The 15714-nt window shown below is 41.1% G+C and overlaps 1 protein-coding gene across 8 annotated transcripts in view; it reads left to right on the top strand.

Annotated features, from left to right (window-relative positions):
• ntrk3b (neurotrophic tyrosine kinase, receptor, type 3b) overlaps positions 1 to 15714 on the top strand; it is a 241698-nt gene that overhangs the window by 183110 nt on the left and 42874 nt on the right. For all 8 annotated transcript variants that reach the window (XM_074661256.1, XM_074661274.1, XM_074661282.1 and 5 more), the window contains one exon: positions 6601 to 6789. In XM_074661256.1, the coding sequence (XP_074517357.1) occupies positions 6601 to 6789 (189 nt within the window). The remainder of the gene's footprint in view (positions 1 to 6600; positions 6790 to 15714) is intronic.

Here is a 15714-nt window from a genome sequence, read left to right on the forward strand (position 1 = left end):
CCCAGTGGAGTCCAAAGTGTCATTGACAGGTTTTATTGTCCAAAAGGAAAGATGCTATGTCTGTTTCATATTTATAAGGAGAAATAAATGATTTATACAATCTCATAAAATCTTTGACATTGTCAGCCAACAGGATAAATGGTACTTGTGGAGGTTAGTGAAACACTAATCTGCACACACACACACATAAAAACACACTTACAAACGTAGGCAACCTGTAGCATGCTTAATGTGACGGTGAGTTTGTGAGGTTCCTTGAGTCCATGAGGTGCTTCCCATCCAATAATAGCAAAACAGCTAGTAATGTGAAATAAATAAATTGTGTAGTCATGCGTTAATGTGTGTGATTGTGTGTGGGTGGGTGTTTCTGAGAGACATAAAAAGGTTTTCTTTCACATTTTGCAGTTTTTTTTTTAAATCATTTTTTAAAAAGGTTAGTGTCATTATGCTCACAAGGTGACAAAGCCTAGAGATAAAAGTGGGCTTGTGTCTGAAAGGTGGCTAGTTCAAAGGTTTGCTTGCTCTTTTAATTCATCACCGAGGCCTGGGCCACAGATGGAGCCGCTGGCCCGGCACTTTGACAATACCTTAATGAACGAGTCCATTTTAAAACCCGGGAGGGGAAGGCGCCTCTGTCTCTGCTCCTGTAGAGTAAATTAGATTGACTTCTAAACTCAGAGAAACGGATGATGCAAATGTCACACTTGATCAATTGATTTGGCTGAATTAGCTAATGCACCTGCGAGAGCCGCACCTTACATAAATATAAAGCGTTCGCTGCGCCGCCACGTGAAGGACCACTGAGTGATGCCGACTGGAGTGACATGTCTCTTGGAAAATAATGGAGGACTTTCATCTGGAGAGACATATTTCCCACAGAAAAGTGAAAGGATGTTTGCTGGAGAAACATATTGGCTGGCAAAGCATAGAAGGATGTGAGCAATGAGATTTAACTAACCTTCAAACGACGGCCTGCCACTGTGATCTAAGACTTTCCCAGAAGGAATCCCTGAACAAACTGGTGTCTGTTACCCTGAATATGTTAAATGAATGATTTTTTGCCGGTGGTGGCATGTCCTTTGATGATCAATTGCATTCTTGCCAGCTTGTGTCTGCAGATGCAGCTGTATATGAGGCTGTATATGAGGTGAGCGGGGAACCAGTCTCGTTTTTCAGATAGAAATGATTGCATTGGTAATTTAGACTATTTGACTTAACCATTTGTGTTCTATACATTGTCAAAGGATTGACATTTTTGCTAAATGCGCTTATCACCTTTCATGCTGAGAGTTAGATAAAAAGATCACCAGCGCATATTTGCATCTATTCGCCTCTTTCTATGTAATCACGCCATGCGCAAAGTTTGCTTCGCTCTTGGTGTGAGCACACCATTAGATTAAGGTTTAAGGATGAAAACATGGGGAAGAAAGTGAGTACAAGTGATGGACAGTGTGCTGGATCCAGAACATGTATACAGATGCAACCAACTAGAATTTCCCCTCCCTCTGTGACTGGGCCCGGGCAGATCCATAGCAGATTCCCACTGGGACCTTGCCGGGTCCTTGGCTTAAAGGACATTCTCTTTATTTGGATTAGATTTATTGGATTTATCTATCCACCAGGATGAGCAGTGATTATGGAAGCTGACACGGTTTACTGCACCTGAAATCAACTGTTCTTATCATATTTAATGCGTATGAGCAAGTGTGCTTCCCACACAGCGTACTTTTAATAATTATTATCATATCATGATCATATATCATGACGATCAGGTCATAAAAATATTATGCTGAAGCGTTTTGAAAAACCCTGATACAGGTTGTTGTTTTTATGCATGAAGCGGCTGAAGGAGTTGACTGATTATACCTTCTATTCTGTCCTAACATGAATGGGTGCATAGACTGTAAAGGCCCTGACACACCAAGCTGATGGTCGGCCATCAGACAGTTTGGGGCTGTCGGTGAGCGTCTGTCGGCCTAGTTTTTGCGGCGTGTCACGCATCGTCAGCTATAGTCTGCCCGTGTCTGAGCTTTTTTGGCCGATTCAGCACATTGAATTGGTGGCGGCGCCCGTCATCGAGAGAAATCACTCTGATTGTTGGTTCAGCATAAACGAATCCGTGCACGAGATGAGAAACGGAAGTGAGGAAAACACGCACAAACTCACGCAGACACAGAACATGTTGGTAGTTGGCCTTTGGCTGTATTCTTTGCGGTGTGTTGGAGTGCAACTTTTTGGCCAAGACAAAGGCGATGTGAGGCGACTCAACTGTCGGCCTTCGTCGCCGCTAGTTCTTTGATTTGATTGATTAAGAGACACAGACACTGTGCTGCATTCAAAGTAGTTTCCAGTCAACTGTCTTAAACTTTTAACAACCAACATGCGTTTATGGGTCCAACAAACCTGCAATGTGTGGTTCACTGTTTAGTTTCTGAGGTGCAATGAAATCTAAGGCAGTCTGATGATACCGTCTACCTTGATATTTTTGCCACAATAATTGTAGCGTAAAGAATGTGATAGTGGCACAATCTTACCGGAGAGTGGTATCGGTCCTCTCATCTAAATATTGGCTAAGATTGTAGTAACTTGAGGGATAGAAAAGTTAAAGCCGAAAAACCATCCAAAGTATTTAGTCAAGGTCTGAATTAGACCCACTGGCCATTCGTAGTGCACGGCTGAATTTACCTTCTGTATGAACCACATTACTACTAAAAAAAGTTGTGAAAGGGATGAGAGATGAAAAGACTGGAAAAAATAGCCGAAAGTTGGCTCATTTCATTTTCCAGTTCCCTTGAACAAATCAAAGTTGGTTTAATGGAGAGGAACTTTACTCTCAGATAGACGTTAAGGGGGAAACTGTCCACTTCCTGTTCCAATTCCATTCTGTGCACAGGCAATGTCTCAGAAGATAAAAACCTGTTCTGAGGCCGTTGGGCCTTTTCATCACTCAGGTAACATGAATGCAATGTTTTTTTGTGTGTGGATGTTCTGAAGTCAAGAAGTAGAATTTCCCCTTCACTCCCCAGAAAACCTTCATCTCCCAAAGAATCAAGTGGGAGGTTTTCGTGTAGTTTTGAGTGCAGCGGTTTGGAGGGAGGCCAGCCGCTCCCCGAGGCCTCATCGATCAGGCACTAGAGTTTGACCAGATGGGGTTTCATTCCAATTCATATTGTATTAAAAAGCAGAGCATAATACTAGGATCTTTTTGAGGTATATTTTCTCATTTTTTTGAAAGATTTCTACCCTTGGCTCATCATAACTTTATATGTAATGATTTTATTCCCAAGTGTAGTGATATTTGAAGCATTATCCTGCACATATATCTCTCTGCCTGCGCTGTGTAATGGAGGGTCAGAGGCTTCAGCAGAGATTTAGGGCTGTAGCGTGCCACTTGTCTTCAGCGGTTGGGTAGGTAGTCGCCCTGTGGAGACCTGTGCTCTGCTGTGCACATCTCTCCAATAAAAGCGGGTGCTCGGCTATGAAAACCCTGCATAAGAGCAAATGTTATAAATAAATTGATGCTCACATGTGTCACTTCATCACACCCCACCTCCCCGCAGCTCAGGGTCTATAATTTGATATGACTGGGTCTTGATTACTATTTACTGTGTTGTCAAGGTGAGCGAGAGACTCAACTTTGTGGGTAAACAGATTGACTGTCGCAGCTCCTCCTGAATCAGCTACTGTTGACTTTATAGCCACTTGCTGTTTCTTTCCTCCCTCCGCTCTGAAGATTGCAATTGTCAGAGCGTTGTGATGCTTTGGACACAGTAGTGGCAGAACAGGTAACTGGATTACGCTGGCTGGCAGTAAATCATGTCAGGAACCTTTTTTTGAATTTTGATTAAAGAAAGGAAATTGTGGTTGGTTGTCAGGAATGTGTTGTATGACGCCATAAATTCACCCAGCAGAGAACTGTCGATACTGTAAACCATGGCTGCACAAAGTGCGGCCCGTGGGCCAGTGGCATGCATTATATTTTAATCATTCGCGGCTCATTTCAGTACTTTCACTTTCAATAGCCTGCATTTAATACACTACTCGGTTAGTACGTCTAACGGCGCCTCCATAACAAACGTCAGGTTAGGAATGACAACCTTTAGAGAGCTACTGGTTGCATAGCAACTAGTGGCACATCAGGAATTATGTTCTGTCATCAATGGTAGTGCCGTTGGCTAAAGTTATAGATTTTGGTGGACAAGTCGGCAGTTTAATGTGGAAGTGAGATGTGTGCATTTTTCCTGTGTTGCCCTCCATCATGTGCTGGCTCCATACATTTTTACACAGTAATCAAATCTTTGAGAACGCCTACTTTAAACGTATATAGATATTTTTGATTTAGTAACTAACGTTGTAGACTGAAACATGAAAGAATGGATGAAAGGATGTATTAATTAATGAATTAATTAACAAACTAGGGCTGCAACTAACGATTATTGTCATCATTGATTAATCTGCAAGTCATTTTTTCTGATTGATCAATTAATCGTTTCTTCTCTAAATACTGAAATAATACCAATTACTATTTCCCTCAGGGAGCCTAAGGGGACATATTCAAATTGTCTGTTTAATTGGACTTGCAGTTCAAATCCCAAAGATACTCTGTTTACAATCATACATGACAAAAGAAAAAGGCATCAAATAATAATATTTGACAACTTGGAACCAGAAGCATTTTTTTATACTGAAAAATGAATCAATCATCAAAATAGTTGCAGGTTAATTTTTAGTTTCAGCTTCAGAATAAACAAATTAATATTTGACAAATCCCACATTTGATTTTGACATCACTTTAACACAAATTAAAACTAAGAATGTTGCTCAGGCAACACACCAACTTTGTGTGTTGCTTTTTTTTAATCATTTGTGCTAAATAGTCCTTTTCATCTACACAGACTAGTTTCTTCTGTAACACTTTTTCAAAATTGAATTAAATTGTTTTTCTTCCATGGATGACATTTAAAAAAAAAAAAGGCAAAAATTTAAGATGTGTTTTACATGTGTAATGGTTTGTTGATGCCAACTGTCAATTAATTCTGATGTTCACCAAGCTAAGGTTTCTACATAATAAGTGCACTTCTTTTTGTAATTATTTGATTTAGTTGTGGTTCATATTAAGGAAACTACTGTAGGTTTGAGTTCACATGGGTAGATTCAGATAGAAACATGAAGTCATTCTGAACCATGCACCCTCCACACCTTTTCACAGTCACATTTACAGCACTATAACTGCCACTGCCGTAAGTCATTTTCACGGGCCTGTAGCGGAAAACTGAAAACCCACTACCCTAAAGTTACCTATACAGTATGTCATGTTTGATTAAGCTGACTATAGTTAAAGCTGTCTTCCAGACATGTTTTAAGACCTATGACTTAATGTCTTGTCTGCTTAATGTCTGGTATGGTTTTACCACCAACTTCAATTACCTTATTACAAATTATTGAAATTCCATCAACTTCATCTCCTTCATTGAAATATCCAGAATCTATGAATATACTAGGGCTGTCAAAGTTAATGCGATAATAACGCGTTAACGCAAAATAATTTTAAGGCCACTGATTTCTTTAACGCATTAACACAACTTACAATTTTTAGGTTTAAAGTTAGAGTGAAGATACTGGTATCATATGAAACTAGTAAACCTAATGAATCCACCATGTTGTACTAGTTTGTCGAGGAGGAGGCTAAATCACGCTCCAAACTTATGCTAAATTTTGGAGAGAAAAATAACATGGCCATTTTCAAAGGGGTCCCTTGACCTCTGACCTCAAGATATGTGAATGAAAATGGGTTCTATGGGTACCCACGAGTCTCCCCTTTACAGACATGCCCACTTTATGATAATCACATGCAGTTTGGGGCAAGTAATAGTCAAGTCAGCACACTGACACACTGACAGCTGTTGTTGCCTGTTGGGCTTGAGTTTGCCATGTTATGATTTGAGCGGTCTCTGGACAATATATGTCATTGTTTTGTGTTGTTAATTGATTTTCAATAATAAATATATACATACATTTGCATAAAGCAGTACATTTGCCAACTCCCATGTTGGTTTTTTTTAATTTGTTTTTTAATCGCGTTTAATTATGAACGGTCATGTGATTAATCATGATTAAATATTTTAATTGATTGACAGCCCTAGAATAAAAAAATATTTTTACCATGTCAAATGTTTGCCTGCTGCACACATTAGGTCTCTTACCTCACTGAAATGGCTACAACCTATTTTCCACATTACACTTGTGTAAGTTGCATAAACCTGTGATGTCACAAAATGATGCTTGTACGCACAGAGAAACTCCCCCTCCAGCAGATGAATGTGAAAACAGCCTTCTATTGTCAAACTCTGCACATACATTGTTGTACAAAGTGAAGCTCAAACATCACAGTGAAGTAACAAAAAGCACATTAAGTATTTTTAAGTGGAGCAGGACTTACTGTTTGACTTCCACGAATGATACTTCAGGAAGTTGCATTTATATTTCAGTCATCAAGTATGATGTCACATGTATCAATGACACAGACCAACAGTATTAAATAAAAGTCAGTCACTTGAGCTCATCTGTTAAATAATCATCCTTCTCATGTTCTCCTTCCAGGTCCAGTAGCTGTGATCAGTGGTGAGGAAGACTCTGCCAGCCCTCTTCATCATGTCAACCATGGGATTATAACCCCCTGCACTCTGGATGCGGGTCCTGATGCGGTTGTCATAGGGATGACTCGTATCCCCGTGGTGGAGAATCCTCAGTACTTCAGGCATGGACACAACTGCAACAAGCCGACCACTTGTAAGTCCCTGCAGAGTTTCTCCTCGTTAGCACTCCTTTGTCACGCTGGTGTGTCCCTTATTACCACTGTTAACCATTACCACACATTATTTGATTTTAGGGAGATACAAAGGGGACCCTTGAACTACTGTTGTTCAAGCATGAAGCTAAACTGTAAGGCACTTAAGAAGCTCCCACCGATTGTTATCCACTGTAAAGTGCAGCGTTTAGCTCATTCCAACTGTTGCATCTACATTGTAATTTGCTGTTTATCTTTACAATGAGAAGTGCCAGGGCCCTCGGGGCAATAGTATGATTTAGTGTCATCTCCAGAGTCGGTGTAGTCATATGGTGTTAGCATCTGCTGGCTCGGTTCCAGGCTCTTCATATAGGATCTGTTTAGACAACAGCAGCCTTCTGTATACCAACTACTGGTGTTCAAACAGCCCCTTCCACCTCACTCGCTCTCCCTCGGGACTCATGTTCCAGGTTTGGGAAAGACAAGACCACTTTAAGGCCTAATTACTCACAATTACATCAACTGCTCAAGAGAATCAGCAGAAAACAACTGTGCCAGCAGCCAGCCGCAGCCTGGCGCCTGCTGCTTCCCTTCCTCACGATGCCAGTCACACCAACCGGATTTAGTCGAGGAAAAGGCTCTCCTCCTGTCTGAACGGCAGCGTGCGAGATCAGACCGTCCTGAACCCTTTTAGCTCGGATCTGCATTGTTTATATCTTGGCTCGCTCTCAAAATGGCCGTTGGTCAGGCTAACAGAAGTTGACTCCTGAGTCGGAGCCAATGAGAAGGAAGGAAATCCCATTTAGAGGTGATAAATAAATGACGGGGCTTATGTTTTATGAATTGCATGAATTGTTAATGGGCAGCCGGTGACTGATTTATAACGTCTCATGCCTCGCACAGGAGATCTGATTGCGAGCTAATGAATAAATGACAGTGGGCACAAATGAAACTTTCTCCCGGATTACCGTGCGCCTGGAATAGAAAGTCAGACCGCGGCTGTGTGCACGATGGCAGCTTTAACGTGGGCTTTACACAATGTTCTCCCTCTCAGGATGCTGCATTGCATCCTTTGTCTTTTTTTTTTTTTTTTTTGTTAGATTTAATTCCATGTGCGTGCATAAAAAAAAAGGAAATGAATCCTGAATCTATCACAAGGTCATAATGGCCACGGCTTTCTGCCAGCGGCTGGTAAAAAAAACCAAAATGGCTCCGAACGGCTTCTGCCTCCGCCGATCATTCGCTGAATATGAATGTACTCTTTACCCTCAGGACACACACACACACACACACACACACACACACACACACACAGGCGGAGAAAGGAAATGTCTATATGTATCCATGTGTATATCTACAGTATGTGTGTAGGTGTACGACAGGGAAAAAGCATCTGTGCATGCATGTGGATGTAGGCGTATCGTTAGTGTGGCTTGTAGATAGGATGAATTTCTCACCTCACATTCCTTTACATCCTGTATGGTTTGATAAGTGTCTTCAGTCAGGGGTCCCTCGGGTGCCCCTTGGGTCCCCATTGTGCCCCATTGACTGTCCTGCAGCTTCACTCAGCTCACACAGTACGACGGCTTTATTGATGCTCGGCCACCGATCCATAATGTATTCATTCATTTACTTGAAAGCCTCTTATCCAGGAGAATAGCTTGCTGCCAGTGAGTCACACACATGTGCGTGCACGCACACACACACACACACACCTCTCCCTAGCTCAGTCCGGCAGCAGTCACACTAGCACACATAAATTTAAACACAGTCACACTTCTCCTTACCTATGTCCATCAGGAGTTCACTAATGTGATGGTCAGTCCCAGTCCGCTTCCACCACCAGTCTACCGCGTGATTTATTGTGTCCCTAGCTGTCAGGGCTCTGATCATTTTGAAACCAGCTCCAACAATAACAGTGAGGAGGAAGAGGAGGAGGAGGAAGAGGATGAACAGTCTGTTGCTGCTATCTGCCGTGCTGGCTTCTGTTAAAACAGCTGCATGTGATGGGAAACCGTCCGCTGCAGAGCTCACACCAGTGATTCCAGTGTGCCTTACCAGATGTATTATTCATGAGTGTTTGATCTTTAAGTCAATACTGGCAAAGTATCATGGCTGTCAGGCTTTGGCACATGAAAACAGCATAAGCACTGCTGTCATTCCCACATTGTAGGGGGAAAAAAAAACATGGAAAAAATAACAAATATTATCCAATTGTACTTGCCCTCTAGTTGAACCGGCAACCTGTGCACATGCAAGCTCTAGAGATCGGGAGCATTACGAGAAAAAGCGTTAGCACCGTTGTCATTCTGATGCCAATTTAAAAAACATGAAGTGCCGTCATTCAATTGGTTCATCTTCCGGATGAACCGGTGGCCTCGATTTTGGTTGCGGTAAACAGGCGAGCCGTGACTGATTAGGACGTTCGTTGAGATCAGCTCTTTCCCCACCCCTCCCCGCCGGGGTGAAAAAGACCAATCCTGGGGAAATACAGCCGCATTAGGGAGATAAAGGCAGAAAAGGCAAAGGACAATTCTTCAGCCTAATGACAGATCCGTATCTAGCCGGATCCGCTGTCTCCCAGCAAGTGGCTTTGTTTTATCACTCAGCTTGCTATTTTAATTACGGATTTGTCACATCCCGCTGGCCAAAATTAGACAATAGCTTTTGATGTTGGAGTATAGCGCGTAGCCTTTCATTATATCCATGTTATTAGGGATGTCACGCGTGGCCACGGCTCGGACCGGCCCCCTCTGCGTTTGGTGTAACAGAGACATAATTATGCTCAAGGTGATGTTTTTGAAGATTAAAATGTTTCCAGCAGAGACAAGGAGTGACTAATTTGGCAGCATGAAAGCTCAGCAAATGAATGGGAATGTAGAGCAGATTGATTGAAAGGCAGTTATCATGCTGCAAGGCTATGTTTCCATGAATTACAGTTTGAAACAGAGCAGCCCCACAGGCTAACCAGTTGTGAATTCAAACAACCTACTTTAATTTGTTACTCAAGAAGTCCAAGATGAGTTTCTGTCAGCTCAGTCAGAACAGAGCAAAGTAGAAACTTCTGGGTGGAAAGAGCTCTGAAAAGATGCTTGTTGGTGCCAGGTGCAATGCTATGAATACCGTGTCCGGATGGAGCGAAACCACATTAAAATTCACTGAAGATCCCATCAGACGAACCTCCAGACACAGTAAAAAGTGCAAATGCAACTGCCTTTCAGTCTATATACAGTACAACTACACAAACTAAGCAGTAAGCATTGAAAATTAAATAAATTAAAGAGTGAATTAAAAATGTTTGCTTCTGCAAACACGTTTAATTACTTTTGCAAACTAGAGTGGTGCCAGTGTGCTGAAAAGAAGCTTGAGTCAATTAAAATACCAAACCATTTCTCCACATTTCTTGGCTCCTACTGCCACTGTAAGCTAAGACAAACATGTCATTTTATTACAAATATGGGACATGCATTATGAGATCATGGGGGGGGGGGTGCAAAAACACATTCTGTATTAGCATTAACGTTGGACCAAAGAGCTGCCAATTAAAGTTGGATGTAAAAGTAACACGTTCTCATGAGTGTTGACGGGTCGGCACTATAATGAATAGCTTATTCCCATCACTGGTAACACAGCATACTGTTTTTAGCAGCAGAATCAAAGAAAACGCACAGAAATGCACTCTTCTGCTTTTATAAAAACATCCTGTATCTGTGGGGACAAGCAGCTCCTCTAAGATATCAAATATAGCTATTTTGTGTCGGTAGTCACTTTTAAAGAAGCTCCCCTGAGCAGCAAGTGTGAAGTACTTAGTGCTTAAGTGTACTTAATGCTTAAACTTTAATCCAGCAATAACAGCGAGGTTGTGCTTAGGGAGAAGCCATTGTCAAAAGGAAATCAATATACAATTTTATCTCTCTATATAAGTGTTGTGGTATGGAGCCTCTAAGTGTTCAATATTGGTTTGATAAATAAGACGACAAAAATAACCATTTGATTAAATTGTGTAAAAATATTTAAATAAACCAATACGTTAAAAGGTCAGATCATTATTTTGAAATGTCATTTTATTATTCTTATTTTCATATTAACAGAGTTTGTTTGGAGCTCATTTATATATCAGAATAGACATTTTTATTTCATAATGTTAATTTTCAAGACAATGCTCCACAACTGCTTCTACATTTAGCCAGTTAGTTGCCTAGGGCGACAAGTAATTCTGAATTAACCGGTTCGTTGTTTACGTTCATAATGATAATTTTGGGAAGGGATGCACTGATACCGATACCGGATAGAATATCGGACCGATACTGACCAAAATAGCTGGATCAGGTATCGGTGACAATGGAGCCGATCTATTCAATTCAACTCTATGTTTATATACAATATACATTATATACTGGAATTTTGAGGTTTTGATCAATTTGTTGCTGCTTTAAAAAGGTTTACAATTGAATTGTAATTCCTGTTCATTTTGAAGATTTTTTTACCAAGTTGCTGATATACGGTTTTATTATTTTAATACAATTCAGTAGAATTTCATCTATGTATTTATTTGTTACATTTTGTTTTACAAAGTTAGGAAAGCAATGTTTACGTCAAGTCTGATCCAGTCACTTCCACACAGTGAGGCAGGCAGTTTACTGGTATTGGATCGGTACTCGGTATCGGGACTGAAAAAGTCGGATTGGTGCACCTCTAATTTTGGGGGTAGTGGTTTTGGAGGGAGGCCTGAAGGGACTGTTAGTTTGCCGTCTTGGCGACTTTCTTGCTAGATTTAGGGACATTTGGAATTCGTGCTGCTAACTACTTTCATTGGAAAAGAGTTGGCAACACTTGGCTCAGTTTTCCGGTTGCGTTATTTTTTAAAATCTAGCATACTCTGGCTAATTTCTCAAGATTGCCAACCCTAACTTTAAATTGCACAGTTAAATTATATGATTATTTGTTTCATAATGTCTCATTTATTACTTTAATATTGAACACTTTGGGATTCTATCGTTAGACTCAGTCTTGTTTATGTCTCTGAAACGCTACTAAACGTGGCCGTTTTTGCTTCTAGCTGCTCGCTTATTCCACAGGCTTGGCTTTGTCTTTGATTGTGAATAAATATAATCAGGATGATTTTGTGTGTGATGCTTGTTTGTTGTTGTTATAGCTCAGCCAGGCATAGGTGGTTATTCACACACAAGCCACGGTGTTCAACAAGGCCAGGCAGCAGCGAGAGAAATGCAGGCCGGCAGTCAGCCAGCCGCAGCAGGTTAGCAGGAGATACCCACTGAGAGTCAACAGTAAGTGCTGGTTGTTCATGTCACAGCCGCACAACGATGCCAACAGACACAGAGCCCCTGTTCTACAGTGGAATTTAACGGCGGAGAGCTTTTTGTATGCTATTAACTGCTGGATGACTACCTCTCACCTATTAGCTCCCTGTGGTGCTTATTGTGTAGGCAAGCTAAACTATGAGCACATCACAGTGATATCAGTGAAATTACTTTCCCCTTTTTATTTCTTTTAATCAGAAAACGTATGATTGATAACCAGTGAGTGAGTTTTAATTTGAAGTGGTAATGTTTTATGAGAGCTGACCTATTGTGGCGGTGTCTTGTTCTGTTCTTTGTGAACAATTAACCTTGTGTACGAGGTAACTAAATGTAGAGCCGATGCAGGAAATGAGACTTTGGGAGGATGTCCACCGCATTTTTGATTGAGCCACCGCATTTCAATGTTGAAGCATCCACCCTGCAAAAAGACATGTTGTCAATGACCAGGAGGTACGCATCGATCGACCCCACCACACACACTCAGGGAAGCTGTCAGGCAGAAAAATACTCGCGCACACACCTGCGAGGCAGAACACACACACATGAATGCACAGAGTTGGCAGGTAGATGGAGAAAAACACATCTTCAAACGCACACACAAACAGACACATACTGAGACTGGGGGAAGTTGGCAGGTAGTTGTGGTCGAATGCACACACACACACACACACACACACACACATAGACACAGGTACAGAACAAAGCCCTCCAAACATCTGTGCTCCCCCAGCAGCCTGACCTGACCAGCTGAGTGAAATTCGGTTCTGCGTTGTCTCTCGGCCTCCAGGGAGAATGTTTGCTGGCCGCCAAGGCCTCAGGTGAGCCAGGACAAATGAATGATGCTGAGCTGCGGGATAGAGATTTAATCTCAGGGCTTTTCAGCGTGCCACTCTGGGTAAATAGGCTGCAGGATGCAGCCCAAGTCCGCCTGCAGAGGAAACTGAAGGTTAAAGTAACTCGTCCTCGCCACAGTCGATAGGCACGCTCCATAATAGCTGCTTCATTCCCATCAGTGGGGAGGAACGAGGCGGTCAGTGGCTATTTAGCAGCTGGAGAAAACAAACCTAGATGGAATATTTACATCCAGGAAATAAGGCAGAGAGGGCAACTGGTACAAATGGAGAGTTAAACAGGTTTTCGATGTTGCTGAATAAGAAGTGGACACAGTGGTGAGAACTCCACATTTTCTTTCATTAATTTGCTGTCGTTGTGTAGACATTATTTACAGTCAATTACCAGACAATAACGGTGAATCTTTTCACCTAACCACCCAGCTATAATTATAATATACTGTTTACATTTAAGTAGTAGTATTATTATTATAGTCACAATATGTTAAACAAGTTTGTTTCGGCTGCAAGAGGGGAGGAAAGAAATAACTGCATCAGTCACTCAGGATTAAGAAAATGTAATCTTATATTAAAGGAAATCTCCACTGAGTTTACACATCAACTGCTTTTTACTAGTCTTAGGGAGTTCCACTAAATGTGTGAAATAAGTTCTATAAAGCCTTTTGTGACTCCAAAGAGAACTGGAAATCCAATACATTGCCTCAAGTGATGTCACTTGAGTCAGTGTCTGTTGGGCCTGAAGACTACACGTTTGAAAATGAAAGAAAAACTGAAGTACAAAGATGTGTTTACCAGACCTCTGTAGCCCGCTCCTCCTCGCCACTTGAGGCTCAAAGCTACATTAGCCGCTACTAGCGTACCATATCAAACTGTCGGCGGTCGGGTTGCATTGTTGGTAAAGTACTCGCCAGGTTTTGACAACAAAGAAGAATGCCTGGAATAAAAGAAGCGATATCTCTGGTTGTGCTTTGATCCTTTTGGTTTTGAACTGTCCATTGTGAGTCGAACGCAGTGGGCAACCTCCGGTCTGAGAAGTGAAGCTAATGCTGAAGTGCCTTAAACTTGCATGAGTTTATGGTCTCAATCTCTAGCTTCAAGTCTTCATCAATACAGTATGATGTTCATTTAGTAAATTATGGTCCCATTTGGAGTCAAACAGACCATAAAGCAGGATATGTTTTAGGGCGTGGCTACCTTGTTCTTGATAGGTCTCAACCACAGCGTTGTCCAGTCTGGGAGTTGTCTGTGTTTTCATCTCAGAACTTTAACCCTTTCAGAGTGTGTTTTTAGTTCGTCAAAGTTAATTGTAACCTTTTACGCCTAAAATATCTTATGAAGCATTCGGTTGTACTTAGCTTCAACCTCTCGTGTCACTTCTGGTTGCAAAAAAATAAGATGGTGACAGCCAAAAACCGCAATGGCAACAGCCAAAATGCTGAACTCGAAACTTCGAAACGGCAGTCCACAAACCAATGGGTGACGTCACGGTGACTACGTCCACTTCTGATATACAGTTTATGGTCCGACAATGTTATAAAAGCATAATGCTAGAAATTACTTGCTAAACTGTGTGATTACTGATATTAAAGAAATTGCATCGCCATTACTGCAGTGGCAGAGCTGAACTGAATGTTTTCACTGACGGTGAAAGAAGAGACGTTTTGTTGATCACAGTCGGCAAGCACCCCCCTCTGACAGATGAAATTAACCAATGCAAATATAAATGTTTTTCAGTCTCAGTTTATAAATGGTTACAAAAGCTTTGAGAGAAAAAAAAATCTGTTTTCGTCCGATCTCTCCTGTCTGGATGTGATAGTTCTGTGCAGCAAACAAGCTACAGCATTACTTGCAAATTCATTATTATAAATCAACAAACTTGAAATCTATAAATTCTAGTATTATAATATGGATTTTAAAAAGATAAAAAGAAGATAAAATACATAATTTATCATTTGTTTAGTCCGAAAACACATCAAATTGAAAGTGAAATTTTGGCTAGCACCCAGAGTGAGTGTGAGAGATGAATTAAAGTGAATTTCAGAGGATTTGGGATTTGTCCTTATCTGACAGCAGCACAAAGTGTGGTTTGGTGATTTGCAGGTGAAAAGACGTAGCCGTATATTTAAACTGGACTAGCTACAGTGTTTTAAATTCCAACCTATATTTCAAAAGCATTTCAATGACTATATTTTTCACAGTGTGCCAGGTTTCACAGAACATCCCCGTCATATTTCTAAGCAAAAACAGCTAAAGAGTAAAATATCATAAATAATAGTGATGCAAGTTTAAAAGTGAGATGCCACCGCAGTACCAGCAGCTTGTTTACGTCTCTATCTAAACCTCTAGATGCAATCACCATGCACTGATGGATGGGTTCATTTTTATATCAACATCGGTCTTACAGTAAACAATATATCCCTGTGTGGTCTTATATTGTTGTAGGCAATTTATGTCAGTGTGGTCCAGTGTATCAGCCTGTTTACACTAGAGTCTACTTTTTAAAATAAAGTCCCTAAATGGGATTGAAAAGTTTCCAAATCAGGTGACAAAGTCGCGAAATGTTCATTTTACAGAAGGCAAAGTGACACCTGATGAAGAGTCCACACAGCGGGCCAAGTTATAAGTCGAGTTCTCATCAGTTATTCTACTCGGCTACATACATTTAATTCTTGACACATTTTGACACACCTACAGTAAGACACATTTTATCTTTGACTGAAATATGACGTGTCATATACCAGATCACAGTGACGTC

Source organism: Sebastes fasciatus, chromosome 2 (assembly GCF_043250625.1).
Source record: "Sebastes fasciatus isolate fSebFas1 chromosome 2, fSebFas1.pri, whole genome shotgun sequence".
Classification (NCBI taxonomy): Eukaryota; Metazoa; Chordata; class Actinopteri; order Perciformes; family Sebastidae; genus Sebastes; species Sebastes fasciatus.